The 23,698-nt window shown below is 36.8% G+C and overlaps 1 protein-coding gene across 4 annotated transcripts in view; it reads left to right on the forward strand.

Annotated features, from left to right (window-relative positions):
* Positions 1–23,503, forward strand: part of LOC127846555 (nuclear factor of activated T-cells 5-like) — a 53,812-nt gene extending 30,309 nt beyond the window's left edge. For all 4 annotated transcript variants that reach the window (XM_052377916.1, XM_052377919.1, XM_052377918.1 and 1 more), the window contains 4 exons: positions 9,439–10,475; positions 16,195–16,915; positions 17,707–17,883; positions 19,447–23,503. In XM_052377916.1, the coding sequence (XP_052233876.1) occupies positions 9,439–10,475; positions 16,195–16,915; positions 17,707–17,883; positions 19,447–19,526 (2,015 nt within the window). In that variant the 3' untranslated portion in view covers positions 19,527–23,503. The remainder of the gene's footprint in view (positions 1–9,438; positions 10,476–16,194; positions 16,916–17,706; positions 17,884–19,446) is intronic.
* Positions 23,504–23,698: the final 195 nt, after the last annotated feature.

Here is a 23,698-nt window from a genome sequence, read left to right on the forward strand (position 1 = left end):
TTCACTCATTTTTTTAATGTTATTTTACATTAACTTTTTCATTTCTACACTGATTTACTTCAAATTGATACTGAACTTATCTTATGACAATACGGTCAATCTCAACTATGCATTGCCCCATTACCAACCCGGGGGTGCCCCACCCACATAGGCCACACCCACCCAAAATTGCCTTTTACTATAATTTCTTCATTTCTACACAGATTCACTTCTAATTGATACTGAACTTCTCTTATGACAATACAGTCAATCTCAACTTCAGAGGGGGTAATCACGTGACAAACAAGATGGCGACGTCCATGCCGAGGCAGGAATTTCTCGACGTTTTATACCCGTTATTACTTGTTTTATTATTTTTATTCCGCTCACTTTTCAGCTATATTAGGAAGAAAGTTACTGGCTTTTATTCCATAGTAATATTCGCTGTATATCTCGACTTTGTACAGTGCAAAATTTCTTAACGAGATGACCTAATTAGGGCTCCACTAAGAAAATTTGCGGGGAGTAAAGTCAAGATATAAAGCGAATTTAAATACAAAATAAAAGCTTATCACCTTTTTACTGATATGACTGGAAAGTGAGCGTCATTTAAAAAATAAACAAGTAATAAAGTGTATAAAACGGCGAAAAATAACTGTCTTGGTATGGACGTCGCCATCTTGACTATCACGTGATTACCCCCTCTGAACTATGCATGGCCCCATTACCAACCCTGGGGCGCCCCGCCCACATAGGCCACACTCACCAAAAATTGCCTTTTACTATAACTTCTTCATTTCTACACCGATTTACTTCTAATTGATACGGAACTTCTCTTATGACAATACGGTCAATTTCAACTATGCATGGCCCCATTACCAACCCTGGGGCGCCCCTGGGTCAAACATGCCGTGTGGGGATACGTGTCGGCCTCTGCCGCGCCATTTCTAGTTTAACATTTGGTTTAGTTTTGTGTTTTGGTCCATTTTACTCCTAAAGCAGGGCTTTGCCTGGCTCGAAAATTTCTTTATGGCAAAATTCTAATTTTGGCTATTTTATAAGTTTTAATGAAGAAAAAGTTGTAGCCAAATAGAATTTTCTTTAGCCAAATAGGTCAATTTGTAGCCATTGGCTAATTTGGAGAATGGCAGAGTAAGCCTTGCTCAAGTATCATAGCCATTGCTTTAAGACTTGGAAAACTTGCTAACTATCGTAAGGGGACTGTAAAGGCAAGTTGCATAACTCTGGTTTGCATTTTAACGGAATTATGACCCTTTTTTGTCTTAGTAACTTTGATTATTTTGTTAAATTTTGTGTTCAGATCCACTTTACTTCTTAAGTATCAAGGCTATTGCTTTCAAACTTCAAATACTTTCTTACTATCATGAGGGCACTGTACAAAACAAGTTGTTTTTGACCTCGACCTTTTTATGACCTTGACTCTCAAGTTAAAATCAAAGACCTATAGATAACACAGATTAGAAACTTCGCGCCTTATCGGGCTAACTCGCGGCGAGAAACCGATAAGAACACTTAGGATCAGCAGACGATTTATTCCATGAATCAATCGGAGTAGTCCGGAGATAGCCGGTGTATCACGATTGCGATAAGATAGCGACGCGTCAATAGCAACGGCTATGATTATCGAGCAAAGTTATGCGAAAATGTTACGGCGCTATAGAAAGGCGGCTGTAACTTGGTCAATAATGATCCAATTGTTATAAAATAAAGTTTCATAGAAACATGAGTAATTATGTTTTATAAATTCTCGATTTTATTTACCTACTATAAGAATTTATAAGAAAGGCTTTTGCTGATAAAATATTCTTGTATAATTTGGTATTTCAAACAGTTTTAACCTTATAAAATATTATTGTTTCAAAACGGATAGATATATGTGGACACATAGATCTAGGTCTCTGATTAAAACAACATTACAGTATAATAAATGCTATGATCGTTCGATATAAAAACGGTTTCAGTTAGACTTATTTCAATATTGATTGTGTAGATTTTTTCAATTGTTTAATTCTCTTTTTATTTAGATCTTATTCATGAGTTATAGGTTATTAGAGTTTTGTTTGTAATCCAGTTTTTTTTCTTTTGGTAATTAAATTAAGCTCTCAGTATTGTGGGCTAGGATTTTGCGAAAAGAAAAAAAACAACATTTCACGCGCGTGTTCATCGTCGGATCAATTAGCGAACTGAAGAAGATGCTTTGTGTGTTTTTTCTTTATTATTGAGAATTTATTAAAAGAAGGGATCCTAACTTCAATTATTAGTTTGCGTTGTTGATTGATTTTAATTGTGTGATTAGTGGCCGCGGCCGGCAAATTATAGTCATCTCACAGCTTTTGTTTGTGTTTTAATAGTAATCTCACAGCTATCTGTTAAAATATGTTTGTATATTAACCTGCGTGTGTAACATTGACAGGAAAACTGGTAATACTAATAAAAGAAGATATTAAATGAGAATTTAAACCCATACATTGTACTTTCATCTAGTTTTTTTATTCATACCAAGATAAACATATTACCTAGAATAAAAATCTTATTTCTTGAATGTGAGGTGAATAATGACGAAGTTTTTCACAATGAACCAAAGCACGTTTGACGACGTGTGTATAATAGGGTAAAAGAGCTTAAAATTGTACCATCTTTGTACAAGGCCAAAATTCTTTAAAATGAACATTTTCCTCCAGTTTAGTTAATTCATACCTAGATTAACATATCACCAAGCATAAAAATCTGACTTAATCTATTTGGGATGAAAAATGAAAATGTTTATGAAAAAGAACAAAAACACGTTTGACAGCAATCTTGTACAACAGAAGAAAAGATCTTAAAATTGTACCAAGATTGTATAAGGCCAAATACTTTAAATTGAATATTTTCTTCTAGTTTGTTTAAATCTATACTTAGATTAACACTTTGCCTAGCATAAAAATCTTACTTCAACGATATGAGATGAGAAATAGAAAAGTTTTTCAAAACGAAACAAACCACTTTGGCGACAGGTGTGAAAAATGATACAATGATAGAAATAAAAAAAGTTGTGAAATGAACATGTTTTGATATTGTTTGCACAAAAGTCTCCCTGATTTTCCAAACTTCTCCCTGTTTCGGAAAAAAGGAGAAGTCACTTCTCCCTTTTTTAGCCGGATTTTTTTCGAAAAAATCTCGGCTTATAGATTGATGTTGTCGGGCGGGCGGGGGGGCGGGGGGGTGGGCGGGCGGGCGGGGGGGTGGCGGCGTGCTCGAAAATGTTAAAAGTTCTTATTTCATGGTATAACTTTGGTATGCTTGGACCTAGAGTCTTCAAACTTGACATGAAGGTTGGCCAGGATTAACAGATGACCACTGGTCATTTCAAGGTCATTCATTTGAAGGTCAAGGTCACTGTGACCTTCAATATAAAAAATGTTAAAGTTGTTATAACTTTGGTATGCTTGGACCTAGAGTCTTGAAACTTGACATGAAGGTTGGCCATAACTAGTTAGTAACCACTGGTCATTTCAAGGTCATTCATTTGAAGGTCAAGGTCACTGTGACCTTGAATGTAAAAATGTTAAAGTTCTTATTTCATGGTATAACTTTGGTATGCTTGGACCTAGAGTCTTCAAACTTGACATGAAGGTTGGCCAGGATTAACAGATGACCACTGGTCATTTCAAGGTCATTCATTTGAAGGTGAAGGTCACTGTGACCATCAATATAAAAATGTTAAAGTTGTTATAACTTTGGTATGCTTGGACCTAGAGTCTTGAAACTTGACATGAAGGTTGGCCAGAACTAGTAAGTAACCACTGGACATTTCAAGGTCATTCATTTGAAGGTCAAGGTCACTGTGACCTTGAATGTAAAAATGTTAAAGTTGTTATAACTTTGGTATGCTTGGACCTAGAGTCTTGAAACTTGACATGAAGGTTGGCCAGAACTAGTAAGTAACCACTGGACATTTCAAGGTCATTCATTTGAAGGTCAAGGTCACTGTGACCTTGAATGTAAAAATGTTAAAGTTCTTATTTCATGTTATAACTTTGGTATGCTTGTACCTAGAGTCTTCAAACTTGAAATAAAGATTGGCCAGTACTAGAAGATGACCACTGGTCATTTCAATGTCATTCATTTGAAGGTCAAGGTCACTGTGACCTTAAATGTTAAAATGTTAAAATTGTTATAACTTTGGTATGCTTGGACATAGAGTCTTCAAACTTGACATGAAGGTTTGCAAGCACACTTAGATGACCAGTGGTCATTTCAAGGTCATTCATTCTAAGGTCAAGGTCACTGTGACCTTGAATGTAAAAATGTTAAAGTTCTTATAACTTTGGTAGGTAAAAATGTTAAAGTTCTTTTTCCATGTTATAACTTTGGTATGCTTGTACCTAGAGTCTTCAAACTTGACATAAAGGTTGGCCAGTACTAGAAGATCACCACTGCTCATTTCAATGTCATTCATTTGAAGGTCAAGGTCACTGTGACCTTCAATGTTAAAATGTTAAAATTGTTATAACTTTGGTATGCTTGGACCTAGAATCTCAAACTTGACGTAAAGGTTTGCAAGCACACTTAGATGACCACTGGTCATTTCAAGGTCATTCATTTCAATGTCATTCATTTGAAGGTCAAGGTCACTGTGAACTTAAATGTTAAAATGTTAAAATTTTTGTAACTTTGGTATGCTTGGACCTAGAATCTCAAACTTGACGTAAAGGTTTGCAAGCACACTTAGATGACCACTGGTCATTTCAAGGTCATTCATTTGAAGGTCAAGGTCACTGTGACCTTGGATGTAAATATGTTAAAGTTGTTAATACTTTGGTATGCTTAGACCTAGAGTCTTCAAACTTGATATGAAGGTTGGCCAGAACTAGTAGATGACCACTGGTCATTTTAAGGTCAAGGTCACCGTGACCTTGAATGTAAAAATGTTAAAATTCTTATTTCATGGTATAACTTTCTTATGCTTGGACTTACAGTCTTCAAACTGGACATGAAGGTTGGCCAGCACTAGTAGATGACAATTGGTCATTTTAAGGTCATTGAAGGTCAAGGTCACTGTGACCTTGAATGTTAAAAATTAAAAGTTGTTTTAACTTTCGTATGCTTGGACATGGACTTTGCCATGACTAACAGATGACCACTGGTCAAGAGAACAACTGGTCATTTTAAAGTCTTTCAATTGACAGTGACCTTAAATGTGAATATTTTTTTCATGATTTAACTTTGGTATGCTTACCACTGGTAATTTCAAGGACATTCAATTGAGGTTCACAGTTGCGGCAACTTCAAATGTGAAAGGGCTCTAAAATATTTATACATTTCATTTTGACCTTTGAACAATATTTCAGTAATTTAAGTATTGCATTGACAAAAACACGAAAGGTACTTTCCTGTCATTTAAATCAAAAATCCGGCTTCAATGCGGTCATCTCGGACCGCGGAACTCTTGTTTAAGGCCTAGGGTAGTCCCTGCAAAACAACACTTATCTGACATACCACAATAGACTCTACCCAAACCATATCCCATGCCCCACCCCAGATACCCCCCCCCCCTCCAAAAAAAAATACCTTGACCTTATTGAATATGAACAATTTCCCCATGATGGCTTACGTTATACACATGCACATGAATAGTCTAGCGCGCTGTCTTCTGATAGCTCTTGTTTTATTATGCCCGCGGTAGGGTGGCATATAGCAGTTGAACTGTCCGTCAGTATGTCAGTCTGTCCGTCCGTCCGAAAAAAACCTTTAACATTGGCCATAACTTTTTAAATATTGAAGATAGCAACTTGATATTTGGCATGCATGTGTATCTCATGGAGCTGCACATTTTGAGTGGTAAAATTTCAAGGTGAACATCATCCTTCCAGTTCTAGGGATTGAAAAAACAAATCCAAGGGAAGTAATAAGCTTTAAATGGACATAATTATCTGACCTGCCAAATTATATATATTTTTTTAATAAATCGAAGTGGCGCAGTAGGCGGCATTGTGTTTCTGACAAACAAATCGTGGTAAAAGGTCAAGGTCAAGGTCATCCTTCAAGGTCTAAGGTCAAAAAATACAAATCCAAGGGAAGTAACAAGCTTTAAAGGGAGATAATTATTCAATATTGAACATAGCAACTTGATATTTGGCATGCATGTGTATCTCATGGAGCTGCACATTTTGAGTGGTGAAAGGTCAAGGTCAAGGTCATCCTTCACACGGTCAAGGTCATCCTACACGGTCAAACATCATATAGGGGGACATTGTGTTTCACAAACACATCTTGTTTTTGTTTAAGTTTGGACCCGTCGTGTCGTGTTTTTTTGCTTTTTATGCCCCCCTTCAAAGAAGAGGGGGTATATTGCTTTGCTCATGTCGGTCTGTCTGTCTGTCTGTCTGTCTGTCTGTCTGTCTGTCGGTCCGTCGGTCTGTCCACCAGGTGGTTGTAAGACAATAACTAAAGAACGCTTGGGCCTAGGATCATGAAACTTCATAGGTACATTGATCATCACTCGCAGATGACCCCTATTGATTTTGAGGTCACTAGGTAAAAGGTCAAGGTCACAGGTGAAGGTCACAGTTACTGGAAATAGGCATTTTAAGGATTAAGCATGGTTCAAACAAGGGAAACAACTACCATTTATGCATGTTCTTTTTGTTACAGCATTTGCCTCCCTTAAATTCATTTAAAATCTCATTTTACAGCAGAGATTCCAAATATGACCTGTAAATGAGCCCCATATTTACTGCCAGTGCTAGGTTGTAAAAATAATATTCGTGCTTTGATTTTGTAATTCTTAATGGTATGACAAGATTTTTAAATAAATACGTAACGGACTTGAAAATAATTCGTAAGTACGAAAATACAACCCTTATCTGGAGCTCTAACGGTAGTGGCTTTTAATTATTAATTTGCTACTAAAAATAGAGAGTGGCTTTTAATTATTTGCTACTAAAAATAGAGATTTGTTAGAGACCATTATTTTCAAGGGAAGTAATTTATATAATTATAAATCTCATTATTATATATTTCCTTACCAAGAATTTAAATTCTTTTCACACAGATTTTTTATTTTGATTATTTATAACTAAAATGAATGATTTGTCAAAGTTTTTTTTTAAATGATATAATTATCATTTCTTTACTGTACTAATTTACTAATTTGTGAATGGTATGGTTCATTACATACCTCTGGACTTATGTAGATACATGATGAACTCTGGCTATGATCTCTTTGATAAACCACAGGCCTTGGTTGTCAGTGATGTCTGACTTGGTCATTTTGACTGTCTACAGACCCCCCCCCCCCCTGGTCTGATTGGACAAAATCCAAGGGAAGTAATAAGCTTTAAAGGGAGATGATTTCTATACCTGCCAAATGATAAATATAAATTTTATGTCAAAGCGGCGCAGTAGGGGGCATTGTGTTTCTGACGAACACATCTCTTGTTTTATAAGTGTTCATCTTTTAGTTTACTTATACTATATAACTTCTTAAGCTTTTCCACTTTGATCATGTCTTTGTCATTATAATTGAGGTGACTTACCGAAAACATAGTAGAGCATGCTGTTTTGGGACAGCTCTTGTTCTTTCAAGATTCATCCACTAATGGAGGTTGGCACAGATATGGAAAAATCATGGAAAAAATGGCTTTTTCTAGAAAAATAATTGTATCTCAATATTATAGATTTGATCATGGAGAGAAATCAAGAAATTTACAAAAAATGCCACAAAAAGTATAATTGAAAAGTCATATTTGCGCATTGAACTGATTAAATCCATTAAAATGTAACAAAGAACAAAATTGTGTACCCGAATTTGAGAGATTTGTATTAAGACGCTACACAAATTTGACTCTATTTAACAGGATGGAATATGTATGAAACATATTAAATAATAAAACATACCTTGAGGAGATCAGTTTTGTTAATTGCATAGAATTCCCAAAACTTAAAAATCACTTGAGATTGGTATGTACAGCTGATGTCTTAGATTGGTATGAACAACTGATGTCTTAGATTGGTATGTACAACTGATGTCTTAGATTGGTATGTACAACTGATGTCTTAGATTGGTATGTACAGCTGATGTCTTAGATTGGTATGAACAACTGATGTCTTAGATTGGTATGAACAACGGATGTCTTAGATTGGTATGAACAACTGATGTCTTAGATTGGTATGAACAACTGATGTCTTAGATTGGTATGAACAACTGATGTCTTAGATTGGTATGTACAACTGATGTCTTAGATTGGTATGAACAACTGATGTCTTAGATTGGTATGAACAACTGATGTCTTAGATTGGTATGTACAACTGATGTCTTAGATTGGTATGTACAACTGATGTCTTAGATTGGTATGTACAACTGATGTCTAAGATTGGTATGAACAACTGATGTCTTAGATTGGTATGTACAACTCATGTCTTAGATTGGTATGTACAACTGATGTCTTAGATTGGTATGTACAACTGATGTCTTAGATTGGTATGTACAACTGATGTCTTAGATTGGTATGTACAGCTGATGTCTTAGATTGGTATGAACAACTGATATCTTAGATTGGTATGAACAACTGATGTCTTAGATTGGTATGTACAGCTGATGTCTTAGATTGGTATGAACAACTGATGTCTTAGATTGGTATGTACAGCTGATGTCTTAGATTGGTATGTACAACTGATGTCTTAGATTGGTATGTACAGCTGATGTCTTAGATTGGTATGTACAGCTGATGTCTTAGATTGGTATGAACAACTGATGTCTTAGATTGGTATGTACAACTGATGTCTTAGATTGGTATGTACAACTGATGTCTTAGATTGGTATGAACAACTGATGTCTTAGATTGGTATGTACAACTGATGTCTTAGATTGGTATGTACAACTGATGTCTTAGATTGGTATGAACAACTGATGTCTTAGATTGGTATGAACAACTGATGTCTTAGATTGGTATGTACAGCTGATGTCTTAGATTGGTATGAACAACTGATGTCTTAGATTGGTATGTACAGCTGATGTCTTAGATTGGTATGTACAACTGATGTCTTAGATTGGTATGAACAACTGATGTCTTAGATTGGTATGTACAACTCATGTCTTAGATTGGTATGTACAACTCATGTCTTAGATTGGTATGTACAACTCATGTCTTAGATTGGTATGAACAACTGATGTCTTAGATTGGTATGTACAGCTGATGTCTTAGATTGGTATGAACAGCTGATGTCTTAGATTGGTATGTACAACTCATGTCTTAGATTGGTATGTACAACTCATGTCTTAGATTGGTATGTACAACTCATGTCTTATAATATTGATAATAATCATGGAAATATAAATTTTCAGTTTCATATGTGTATACATACTCTGATTAAATGCATATTGATACTTAACAGTTCTTTAGTAATCGTCTATAGTTTTCTTTCTAGTTAGTAAACCCTAATGTCTTGTTTCAGAAGCCCTTGAGTTAAACTCCCAGATAGTACAGAAGCCCGCCAGCAATGGAGCGAATACAATGTTCCAACTACCCCCAGGTATCATAGCTGATGTGATCACGTCTACACACGAGAACAGCAAATATACCCCGATGAAAGAGTCGCTTTCAGTGGCCCCTGCTTTGAATCAGTCATTAAATCAGTCTGTGTCACAGGAAAGCTTTAAGTCACTCAATACAAGCTTTTCTATGAATTCTATCAATGATGACAGCTTGAACCTTTTTCAATCAATCGCGGATACAAACACTTCTTGGGACTCCAAAGACTGCAGTATGTTTCAGAAGTGTGGAAGTAATGACGATCTGGGGTTTCCTAGTTTAGACTTCAACTCGCACGATGTTTTTGCGAGCCATCCGATGGATACAACTGACAACAGCATTAAAATCAGCTCCCCAACAAGTGTCGGATTTTTATCAGAACATTTTGGAATTCAGAGTCGACCGGGGCAGTCAGTCTCCAACACCAGTGTTGTGTCACAGTTTCTGCAGAATATCTCTATGGGGATGAAGTCATCTGACCCGATGTTAAGTCAACAGCAGACTGTCATGTCCAGTAAGACCATGAGCGTCAGTGACACCATCACTACACCTGCCTACAGCAAGCTTCTTATGACGACGAATACTCGCCACACGCCAGTATCCACGCAGTGTAACTCGATACTGAAGGAGGTGCTCACTTGTTCCCCTGCCAGTCTCAATGGGCTGAGCTTTCCGAGTAGAGCTGTGTTACACACTAGCAGTCCTAGACCTACAGCATTAAGGCAGGAGACTGAAATGGAATTGGATTCAGCATTAAAATCGTTGTTTATGAGTGACTTGGATTCCAAGTCGAACTGTTCCCTCGGCTTCAGTGCATTGAAGGCCAATACAATTGACCTGACACAGTCGAACCCCGGTAGCCCACTGCATGGCATGCCTTTCACGCCAGATCACACTTTGCCTGGTTCACATTCTGATATGCCATTCTCACCCTCAGATGTGCTGACACTGGTTAGCCAGGTGCGTAAGAGTTTGACATTGAAATTAGCTTAAAGGGGACTATGTTACTTGTTATGCCCCCTTTCGAAGAAGAGGGGGTATATTGCTTTGCTCATGTCGGTCGGTCGGTCGGTCTGTCCACCAGGTGGTTTCCTGATGATAACTCAAGAACGCTTGGGGCTAGGATCATGAAACTTCATTGGTACATTGATCATGAAACTTCATAGGTACATTGATCATGACTCGCAGATGACCCCTATTGATTTTGAGGTCACTAGGTCAAAGGTCAAGGTCACAGGTGAAGGTCACAGTTACTGGAAATAGAGATTTTAAGGATTTAGCATGGTTCAAACAAGGGAAACAACTACCGTTTATGCATGTCCTTTTTATTACAGCATTTGCCTCCCTTTAATTCATTTAAAATCTCATTTTACAGAAGAGATTCCAAATCTGACCTGTAAATGAGCCCCATATTTACTGCCAGTGCTAGGTTACCTTTTCCCATTTGATCATTCTTAAGTATTGGTATTGTAATGCTGCTGCTACTGCTACTGCTACTTCATCTACTACTACTACTACTACTACTACTACTACTACTCCTACTCCTACTCCTAATACTACTACTACTACTACTACTACTACTACTACTACACCACCACCACCACCACCACCACCACCACCACCACCACCACCACCACCACCACCACCGTTCACAGTGACAAAAAACGTATTCACAAAATGGCTGCTACTACAACTTATAGCCCATATAGGAGGCATGCATGTTTTACAAACAGCCCTTGTTTTCTCTTAATTTATAGAAAAAGGCATATAAATATATTAACTAGAAATGGCGCGTCAGAGGCTGACACGTATCCCCACGCCGCATGTTTGGCCCAGGGGCGCCCCAGGGTTGGTAATGGGGCCATGTATAGTTGAGATTGACTGTATTGTCATAAGAGATGTTCAGTATAAAGAATGTAATGTAAAATAACCTTAAACATGAGTGAAAATCTATACCCTAATTTCTCCTCCTCATCCTGCTCTCCTAACAAATCTAATACTGAATCAACCTCACTGACATCCATTATGTACATGTCATTCTCATTGGAATGACTTATGAGATGGCTAAAGATGCTCTCTTATAGCCAATCTTCTTGCTTCTGTTTTGGAAAAGTTATGGTTTGAGGTTAAATGGTTGACTTAATAGTAGTGTCTCAGAAATTTTCTATCGCAATTTTGTACACAACAATGAAAATGTTGAATTTCATGTCTGTCTTTGATGTGCCTGTTCAAAGTCCATCTTGCTTTAAATTGTTTCTCACATTTTTCCCACTTGAACATTTTGACAGATTTTCAGTAATGAGTCTTAAAGTGTAATTGAACAAATTGAAAGTATCAGCCCTTTTTATAGATTCTTGAGGCTCTATTCCATGAGTTTCTCATGCTTTTTATGCTAAAACATTAGATGGATGAGCTAAACCATTTCACACATGAGTTACATTTGTAACACAAACAATTTACTACTCAATACATCTCTGCGCCACTACTGTGTAACACTATATGTGTTTTCAATACACAAGCTTCATTGTTGAATAATTCCTTTGTCCGATGAAAATGCTTGCACTTCTTCTGATTGGGTAGATAACCACATAATAGATTTCGAAATCTAAATGCGGACCCTAAGTTCAAGGTCAAGGTCACAGTGGTTAAAAATATGATGCTCATGGAAAGGTCTTGTCCAGATACACATGTGTACCAAATTGAAATATGAAAGCAATATCTGAAGGGACACAGCAGGTATATATGAGCCTTTTTCGAATCGCAGTCACAGATTTCGAAACCTGAACACTGACCTCAAGTTCAAAGTCAAGGTCACAGGGGTCAAACATTTTATGCGCATGGAAAGGTGTTGTCCAGATACATGTACACATGCATACCAAATATGAAAGCAATATCTGAAAGGACACAGAAGTTATGAGCCTTTTTCGAATCACGGTCGCAGATTTCAAAACCTGAAAACTGACCACAAGGTCATGATCATAAGGGTAAAAAATTGTGTGCACATGGATAGGTATTGTCTGGATACACATGCATACCAAGTATGAAAGCAATATCTGAAGGGACACAGTAGTTATGAGCCTTTTTCGAATCGCTGTCGCAGATTTCGAAACCTGAACGCTGACCTCAAGTTCAAAGTCAAGGTCACAGGGGTCAAACATTTTATGCGCATGGAAAGGTGTTGTCCAGATACATGTACACATGCATACCAAATATGAAAGCAATATCTGAAAGGACACAGAAGTTATGAGCCTTTTTCAAATCACGGTCGCAGATTTCAAAACCTGAAAACTGGCCCCAAGGTCAAGGTCACAGAGGTAAAAAAAATTATGCCCATAGAGTGTTTTGCAGATATACATGCATACCAAATATGAAAGCAATATCTGGAGGGACACAGTAGATATGAGCCTTTTTCGAATAGCGGTCGCAGATTTCAAAACCTGAAAACTGACCACAAGGTCATGATCATAAGGGTAGAAAAATTGTGCGCACATGGATAGATGTTGTCTGGATACAAATGCATACCAAGTATGAAAGCAATATCTGAAGGGACACAGTAGTTATGAGCCTTTTTCGAATCGCTGGCGCAGATTTCGAAACCTGAAAACTGACCAAAAGTTCAAGGTCTCGGGTAAAAAAATTGTATGCTCATGGAAAGGTGCTGTCCAGATACAAATGCATACCAAATATGAAAGCAATATCTGAAGGGACACAGTAGTTTTGAGCCTTTTTCGAATCGCGGTGGCAGATTTCAAAACCTGAAAACTGGCCCGAGTTCAAGGTCAAGGTCAAAGGGGTAAAAAAAAATATGCGCATGGTAAGGTCTTGTCCAGATACGCATGAATACCAAATATGACAGCAATATCTGAAGGGACACAGTAGTTATGAGCTTTTTTCGAATCGTTCACAGATTTAGAAACCTGAAAACTGACCATAAGTTCAAGGTCAAGGTAAGAGGGGTAAAAAATTGTATGGGCATGGAAAAGGTGTTGTCTAGATACACATGCATACCAAATATGAAAGCAATATCTAAAGGGACACAGTAGTTATGAGTCTTTTCTCGAATCGCGGTTGCAGATTTCAAAACCTAAAAATTGACCCAAAGTTCAAGGTCAAGGTCACAGGGGTAAAAATTTTATGTGCATGGATAGGTGGTGTCTAGATACACATGCATACCAAATATGAAAGCAATATCTAAAGGGACACAGTAGTTATGAGCCTTTTTCGAATTGCGGTCGCAGGAAAATCTCTGACCCGGCTCCGCCCCAACCCCCATAACTTTTGACCCAGGGGTCAGATCAAATTCCGTCACTGTCACCGTCGCAAATATGCTCATAGCTACCATGTAAGTTAGTTTCAAGGTTCTTGTGCTAATAGTGTAGGAGGAGCAGGTGGCCATGCAGGACGGACGGACAGACGCACATCACCACAATATCCCCACTTTTTCTCCGAAAAACGTGGGGATAAAAATCATTGAAAAATTGGCATTTTGTGGAAAAATAATTGTATGTTCTAGTATGTAAAAAATATATTTTTGAAGGAGGGCATATAGTAAAATCATTATACCCCCTCAAACGAAGTTTAGGGAGGTATATAGGAGTGAACTTGTCTGTCGGTCGGTCTATTGGTCCGAATTAAGTGTCCGCTCTCTAATTCAAGTAGTTTTCATCCGATCTTCACCAAACTTGGTCAGAAGTTATATCTAGATGATCTTAAGGCCAAGTTCGAACATGAGCATTGCCGGGCCTAAAACTAGGTCACGGGGTCACTTAGTGCGTTTTTTAACATTCAGCATGGTGTCCTCTCTTTTATACAAGTAGTTTTCATCCGATCTTCACCAAACTTGGTCAGAAGTTTTATCTAGATGATCTGAAGGCCAAGTTCAAACATGGGCCATGCTAGATAAAAAACTAGGTCACAGGGTCACGTTTTACACATTGAGCATGGTGTCCACTCTCTATTTCAAGTAGTTTAAATCCGATCTTCACCACACTTGGTCAGAAGTTGTAACTAGATGATGTATAGGTCAAGTTTGAACATGGGCCATGCCGGGTCAAAAACTAGGTCACAGGGTCACTTAGTGTGTTTTAAACATCACAATGTTGGCCGCTCTCTAATTCAATTAGTTTTCATCCAATCTTCACCAAACTTGGTCAGAAGTTGTATCTAGATGATGTCTAGGTCAAGTTTGAATATGGGTCATGCCGGGTCAAAAACTAGGTCACAGGCTATCTTAATGCGTTTTAAACCTCACCATGTTGTCTGCTCTCTAATTCAAGTAGTTTTCATCCAATCCTTACCAAACTTGGTCACAAGTTTTATCTGAATGATCTATAGGACAAGTTTGAACATGGGCCATTCCGGGCCTAAAACTAGGTCATGGGGTAACTTAGTGCGTTTTTTAACATTCAGCATGGTGTCCGCTCTCTTATTCAAGTAGTTTACATCCGATCTTCACCAAACTTGGTCAAAAGTTTTATGGAGATGATCTTAAGGCCAAGTAAGAACATGGGCCTTTCTGGGTCAAAAACTAGGTCAAGGGGTCACTAAGCGCGTTTTAAAAATTGAGCTTGGTGTCCGCTGTATTTTGTGAAGACGACATGCAAAATATTATGTGTCCAGCGGCATGTGGGGGTATTCGTCACGTCTGTGACAAAGCTCTAGTTGTCCCTGCTTCCTACTGTCTGTCATTCTTCATTCTGTCATGCTACTTGTTCAGAGCAAAGTTCAGTAAGTATTGGAAGGATTTAAATTTGCATTTAATAATAATTGAGCGGTTAAAAGGAATAGTATAAGAATAATGTCTCTTTCTTAAGGATTTTCAGAGTAATTGCCATTTTGTAAAAAAATTCTACAGTGCATAACTGTCTAAGTATTTAACCCATAAACCATGTAATTTGATATAAAATACATATGTCGGAAGTACAGAGTACAAGAACCACAACTCTCTGATCAGTATTTTTGGGGTTATTGCCATTCTGCTTATTTTTGTGTAACCTGTTACTTGTGTGGAGCATAATTCTGCATGAAACAAAGGTTTTCAAATAAAACTTCATGTAATCATTGGTTTTAAGAGTAAATGCGGTGTACAAGGCCATGAATACCTTCACTTTTCGCAGAGTTAGTGCACATTGTTTATGTATCATGTTCCATTCATAAATTCTTCAGTACGAAAGGGAATTTTAATAAAACTTGATGCATTTGTAAAGGATATTGAGCGGAAGTTAAGGGTATAAAACACATTGCTCATTCTACAGTATTTTTGGAGTTATTGCCTTTTGCTGTTTTGGCAAAATATACCATATTTTATAAATCAATGCTCTAGTGCAAAGCAGTTCTCTCAAAGTATTGAATGGATTCAAAAGACACTTCATATATTGATAACAGGCTTTAATAGGAAGTGCAGAGATAAACGTATAATTACTCTTTCTTCAATATTTACAGATTTATTGGCCTTTGTTAATTTACTTATTCACTCAATCAACCATTACAATATAATATATTAAGATGAAGCTTCTGGACAGAGAACAGCATGTTCAAGTTCAACTACTATAACTCTCCAATATGTTTGATGTTAAATCATTTCTTATCTTTATTTTGGAGAGCAATGAGACTTGTATTTACTCATAATCTTCAGGAGTGTTCAAGTACAAGTATGTAGCAAAACATCTCCATATTTTAGGACCAGCAGAAAAAGGTTCAACAAGAACATGAAAGTCAGGAAGGCTTTAGGGACTTAAACAGGGACCTGATTGAAAGCCTGATGCAGCAACGTCTTCAGCAGCAACAACAACCACATCAGCAGCAACAACATCTGCAACAACAAGGACAACAGAAGCAGTCTGAAGTTATGGAACAGCAGGCTGGGCCGAGTGGAACACCTCAACAGGAGGACAGCTTTATGCCCCATCTCTCTGACCTATCTGCACTGGCCTTGACCCCTCATCAGCATCAGATCATGTCAACCCACCCTCAGCAGGTGGCTTCCCCTTCTCAGCTACAGCAGCAGTACATAGACGATATTGTGACCTCCCAGAGTTTGCAGACGCCCAGTCAGGTTCAGCATGCCCTAGTACCATCTCTAATCAACCACTTGCTGTCACCCAGGCTTGCTGCCTCCCCATCCCCCATGGCACAAGTGCCATCACCAGCACCACAGTTCCATGGTCAACAACAACAACAGCAGTCATCAGCAGGGTCACCCTTGCCTATTGCCCCTGCTCCCTCCCCTGGCCAGCAGTACCACGGCAATGCAACATATCTACATCAACAACAGCAGCAACAGCAGATTTCTCTCCCAATGGTAGAGCAGGCATGCTACAGCCAGCAGTCTGCAGGATTGCTTGCAGGGGGTCCACAAAACAACTCCAGCACTATGCCTCAAGCAAATAATTCCACACTTGGTCAGTTGAATATTTTTATTTGTTTTCATAGCATTTGCTTAAAATGATACTTTGCAATTTCAATTTATGGTTGTACATTGATTCACAGCTGCTTACCATATTTAGTGAGTAATATTTATTTTTTAATTTCAATGAACTAATGTTTCTTTATGATTATACATTTCCCAGTAAATGCACCTTCTTATGCCAGTTTTCCCCAATTCTCTTAGAGGCATCATATTTAATTTAAAAGTATGTTTTATTTAATTTTTTTGTGGTTTCTAGAGATAAATCAGTAATTTAAAATTGATTATGCCTTGGTTCAATAGTGAAAAATAAAAGCAATACTTTCACTGGTTTTGTTTTCGTAAAGTGTCTTTTTTTTTACATCAAAATATTATTATTGCTATAAAATACTGTATATTAAATCTTAAAAAATGCTTTGAAATAATGATCATGATCTAAGGGGAAAATCACGTTTTGCTGTACCACTGCTAAAGATATTAATTTCTCAGATCAGTGGTGAATTAAAATTGATAATCTAGTCTACCAAAACCAACAAATATCCTCAATTAAATCACTAGAAAATAATATTTATGAGTCATCAAAAGTAGATATGGGAAATTTCAGAATCAATTATCCCAAACACAATGTATGTTGTGTTTATCAATATTCAGCTAAGCAATAATGGCACAGTGCCAAACTTTGCTATATTACTTGTTTTCATTATAGACATGTAATATTTTTGCTCTGACTCCCTTTTGATGCTGCAATTCTAATTCACTGTATACGCCATGTTGCTCTGATTCCAGCCACCACTAACACGCCTGCCCAGAACGGCACGATGATAGTTCCAACAAATGGACCGCAGATAATTATTTATAACAACCCGAATCAGATGAGCCTAGGTGCACCAGGGATGCAGGGGCAGTTTGGTGCTCAGCCTAGCATTGTCATCGTGCCTGGACAAGGAGGAAGTAATAACCAGAGTATGAATTCTCTTCAGAAATCTTTCATTTGTGTTTGCACAAAACTGTTAACCAATTTATTGGACATATAATACATTTAGTATATGGCAAACAACAAACACATTTTTCATAATTTTACATGCCCTGGGAATCTACTGATTGGCTTGTCCGGTCTACCATCTTTTCGTCTAAATTTTGAGGTTAGACCTAAATGAAATGTTTTGTATAACATTAATAATGCTTCTTGCAAAGGTTTGATACTTGCATGGATGTTATCTATGAAAACACCCCATATCACTTGACCTCAGTTTGACAATAACATTTCCATAATTTTGAACCTTAACTTATTCAAACAGGCAAATGGATGGATACTGACTAGGCTTCCATTTGGGGCAAAAATGTTTTTCTGTATACTTTATTGACTGCTGCTTTTGGCAATCATTTTCATTTGTTGTAACCACTGTACTTCATATACAATTCAACTAAGCATGTACCGTAATTAATTCTTTAAACCCTGTTGAGTGATCCATGGCCTTCTTGTTCCTCTTTTTTCTAAGCAAACAGTATTGTACTTCTTATCTGGTGTTCAGTTAAACTGTATGTTGCCTTTCTGTGCAACTGGTTTGATTCCATTGAAGCTAGCCACATGACCAGGACTGTATGTTGCCTTTCTGTGCAACTGGTTTGATTCCATTGAAGCTAGCCACATGACCAGGACTGTATGTTGCCTTTCTGTGCAACTGGTTTGATTCCATTGAAGCTAGCCACATGACCAGGACTGTATGTTGCCTTTCTGTGCAACTGGTTTGATTCCATTGAAGCTAGCCACATGACCAGGACTGTATGTTGCCTTTCTGTGCAACTGGTTTGATTCCATTGAAGCTAGCCACATGACCAGGACTGTATGTTGCCTTTCTGTGCAACTGGTTTGATTCCATTGAAGCTAGCCACATGACCAGGACTGTATGTTGCCTTTCTGTGCAACTGGTTTGATTCCATTGAAGCTATTCACATGACCAGGACTATTTTAATGAACTAATGAGGGATTAAATGCCATGTTTTCTTTTGCTGGTTCATGATTACTGTTATGGATATAATATGCTTAGGTATTTACTATTTGATTTCTGGCCAAAGAGATTAAATTAAGTGCTACACATGTATAAAATACATGTACTGGTATGATGGATATTGCACTGGGTACGGAAGTCACTTCATACGTGAAATGATGCATACTTAAAACCTGATATTTAGTAAAAAATATACCAAGCCTGGTCACAGGTACAATGAATTAATTACGAGTAAAGAGTGTAAACATTTTCCTGTGTTTTGGTAATGACATTGGTACAAAGGTTAAATTGTCATGATATCAAATCATGACAGTATTACATCATAAAATAAACAAAAAAAATTGCATTTGAAAATTTCTGGTTGCTTCTCTCCTAAAAGTAATCATTTATATGTGTGACTGAGCAGTGTTTTTTCGTCACAACTACCGGTATATTTATCTCTCATGTTTTACTACTGGAGCCTCGAAAGAGGTAGTATAATTTACCTGCCTTAATATTCTTTTGTTGTAATTTTCAGTGGAGAACCTGCTTCGGTCAATACTTGAAAGTATGATGCAGCCACAGCAGCAGTCTCAGCAACAACAGCCCCCACTGTGATCTGGATCTGTTTCTGAGAAATCACTAGATGCTTGATGAGATTATTTCAGTCTTTTGACAATAATCTGTATCACTAGGTGCTTGAAGATGACAAAAATATTATGAGACAATAATTTGCATCCGTACATGCTCAAAGACAACTAAGAAGATCATGAGAATAATAAAATGCTTTAAGATGACGAAGAAGATCATGAGAATAATAAAATGCTTCAAGAGGACGAAGAAGATCATGAGACAAAAAACTGCATCGTTAAATACTTGAAGAAAACTAAGAAGATCTTGAGAAATTGATCTGCATCATTAAATGCTTGAAGATGACTAAGAAGATCTTGAGACAATATTCTGCATTATTAAATGCTTTATTAAATCAGAAGATCTTTAAACAAAAATCTACATTTGTAAATGCTTTAAGATAATTCTAGTCTTGTGACAATTAAAATTGTTCACAATGTGCTTTGTGGAGTATTACAAACAGCTCTGACCATAATACTTGTGGGGAAGATTCGAAACAGCTTTGACCAAAATACTTCTGTGGAGTATTTGAAACTGCTTTTACTGAAACACTTGTATGTGATATATATTTATGTTACAGTATTACTACTGAAGTCAAACTTTTGTAAAATGGTGTACAAGTGTCAGAATAGTGTTTAGAGTCATACACATCATTTCAACACTTTTGCCTATGGCTGTTCAATTTTCTAACTTTTCATCTGTATTTTGTGAACATTCATACATGTCACAAAGGGACGTTTATTGCATGGCAGCTATATTCGAGTTTAATATCTGCACAACTGTTTATTCACTTTTCCATCTTTTTTTCCCCATTTTTTTCTTTTATATTATGAGTGCGATATTGTGTTTGAACATGGTATATAATGTTAGAATAGGCTTCTGTGTTAAATTGATTGTGCACATTATGACTAGATTTCGGTATTGTTTAGTTCTTGACAAGATTTTTCCATTCTTGTATAGCCCCAGCAACAGTAAGTTGTGAACAGTTTGAACGTGCAATAACTGAAAGATAATATTTTAAAGACTTATTTAATGCTTTTAACAAAATACAGGTTGTATCCATCGTTGTAATAAAAAATCCAGTATTACGCTACTCGCCGTTTCCAATTCCGTATTACCATACTAGCCGGACTACTTCGACCCATTTAATGACGTCACATTACACGCACCGAAAATATAAATATTTTATATTACGAAATATATTACATAGCACATCGTGTGACGTCATTTTTGTGACAAAACACAATATTTTTATCTAAACTCTAAGGACATGTAGGACGTGGTGTTTTAAGCAGTAAACTAGGTGTTAAAAACGTATTTTGGAGTGTGTGTTTATCATGCATAAATGTATATTTCTATAGGAATACAATGAAATAGTGTGGTTTAAACTTAGTTTCCATAAAGACATGGAAGATAGAAGTGGAAGTGCATATCGTTTAAACGTTTTTGTTATAAACATCGGATTAAAGCTGTCAACTTAATTGTTATAAAAATAGGATTAACGATGGCATTGAGGTAAGCGTGTCGGAAACCTGTGTTTTCCCGTTTCGAATGTTTACACGTTAACTTACATAAACTGTATTCATACGTGTCTTAAATAAACTATGGCGTACCGTTTTAGTCATTGTTTTGTCAGTTTTGTTATAGTAAAAAATACATTTGTTATCTGTTTTCGTTAGTTTTTGTATATAATAAAAGGAATATTATGCTAGTCAATTGTTCCAAGAGTTTGTATCACTTTTGTGGCTTGTGCTACTTCGCATCACACTCGAGGCTCCGCCTCTCGTATGATATGTCATCACACAAGCCACTCGAGTGATACAAACTCTTGGAACAATTGACTAGCGTAATATTCCGTATATATGCTTTGATCATTGTTTAAAGCTTCAACAAAGTTGTTCTAGATTGTGCTTAACTGTATATAGTTGCATAAGATTGTGTTTAGTTGTACAAATTTAAATTTTCTAATAATGTTTAATAGCCATGTACTTCCATAACCACAAAGCTTAAGTACTTGATTCAGAAAAATTTGTATTAATAGAAGTGAGTTGTTTTGTGTAACCCACGGCAGCTAGGAACAAGGGGTTAACCATTGACATCTCTGTCCATGGACAGAATCTTGAACAACGAAATACTATGTTGGTAGAGCAGGGGACTGCCATCCCAGTATTTTAGCCATATAAACTTGTATGGATATGTCATGAAATCCTTTCTTCAGCCATTCTTCTCCAACCTCTGTCCTTAAGGTAGCAATGGTGTAATGGATATGGTGTCCGCCTGGCTATCGGGACATCACAGTTTGATCCCCACTGTGGGAGCGTTCTTTAGATTTCCCCCATAGACACCAAGTACTGGTTCTAGTCCCAGGAAATGGACTCGAGAGCGTTTCAAATAAGCCTTAGGCTTTCTATGCAATCAAGCTAAAACAAGAGATTGCCAAGCAATATGGTCCCCTACCGGTGAAACTCCACCATTGTCAGTATTTTTTATTTTTTGTTGTTGCCATAGCAACCAGATTTTTTGACATAGGAACAAAATGAAATGACATGCATAATCTCCATATTGCCATCTATCTATGTTTCAAGTTTCATGAAAAATATAAAGAACTTTTAAAGTTATCGCAGGATCCAGAAAAGTGTGACGGACTGAAGACTGACAGACAGACGGAGTGCAAAACATAAGTTCTCTCCGGTTTCACCGGTAGGGGACAATAAATAGGTTTAAACTAACCTCTGTCCATGACTGATGAAACCAACTTACCAAGGAAAAGTTTGAGTTGCTTATTTGACATCCAAGATATGTCTAAAATATACTTGAAAATGGCACACCTTCCCCCGCCCCCCCGCCCCCCAAAAAAAAAAAAAAAAGAAAAAAAGAAGAACAGAAACAATAAAAAATGGTTAATCCACAGTGCCTGCCTTTTATTTTAATATATGAATTTGTAAATTTGAACTAAAATGATCCTTTGATCCACATGTGGGATTGGGAGGGGGGGGGTTGTTGTCATTGCTGTGAACACCTCCAGCTTACGCTGTGATGCATGACATATTCACTGAGTTTATGTTAATTGGTGTCCCCAATTTCCCAACTGGTGAAAACCGTAACTATATTGTTTTCAAACTGTTTGGTGGTGCTTAGATTTTTGGCTCTGTTGAAATCTTAGTGCAGTTAGAGGTCTTAAATTAATGGTAAGACCAATAAAGGAAAATTAGAGACCCACCTATTGTTTGGATGACAAGAGATTATCTTGGTTGTAGTGTTAGCAATGTTATTGTACTTTTAAAACTTAACAATTGACTTGAGAGACTTAGTGATATATTTTGTTGAATTCTATTGATGTCTGTTTCTATTCTAAACATAAGTGTTCAGTTGTTTGATTGTTTTGTATGTTACCCAAGACTTGCTATTCCAGTTTTATTTAATGAGAGAAGAATCATGTGTGAATAAGCTTGTTATCATATGTATAAATATAATAGAATTTGCCAGTTTATTTTTAGACCATGTTGAGACTTGTTGATGAAAATGTGGGATTCTGACTTGCCAAAAGAATGTTAGCAAAGATAAATGTTATATTAACATGTGCTTAGATAGAAAATATTACCAATTTAAAATACATTAACACATAATAACTACATTACAAATATTATTAACTTACATTCTGGTAAGGATTATTATTCTGCAGAACAAATCAGAATTATTCTCTAATGTTTGCCTTTAGTGGCCTTTTTGGCATGCATGGTACATGGCAGTAAGTGCTTCCGACTTCTGAGCAAATCTTACATACAATGACATGTATCCCTTGGATGAATGTATGCCATTTTATTGAGAACATTCAATTTAAGTTGAATTTTGACTAATTATTATTTTATTTAAAGCGATTAAATGAGTGATACAATTTGTTATGCTATTATTCCTATTTGTGCCAATATTTCAATGTTTTACATAAGAATTTATTTTGCCTTGCTTGTTTACCTTTCTGGTTTTTATGTTTAAATAGTATTTAGGTTTACTCAACACACCCTGTATATATTTAAAGATTGAAGGTTGTTTTTTTTATCCATGCCTTAATCCTGTCGAGTATTGATGCCAGGATGGGTGTTTAGATTGGCCGTGTTTGTTTATTTATTCATCCGTTTCTCCGTACAAGGTTAACCCAAATT

This window comes from Dreissena polymorpha, chromosome 9 (genome assembly GCF_020536995.1).
Source record: "Dreissena polymorpha isolate Duluth1 chromosome 9, UMN_Dpol_1.0, whole genome shotgun sequence".
Lineage (NCBI taxonomy): Eukaryota > Metazoa > Mollusca > Bivalvia > Myida > Dreissenidae > Dreissena > Dreissena polymorpha.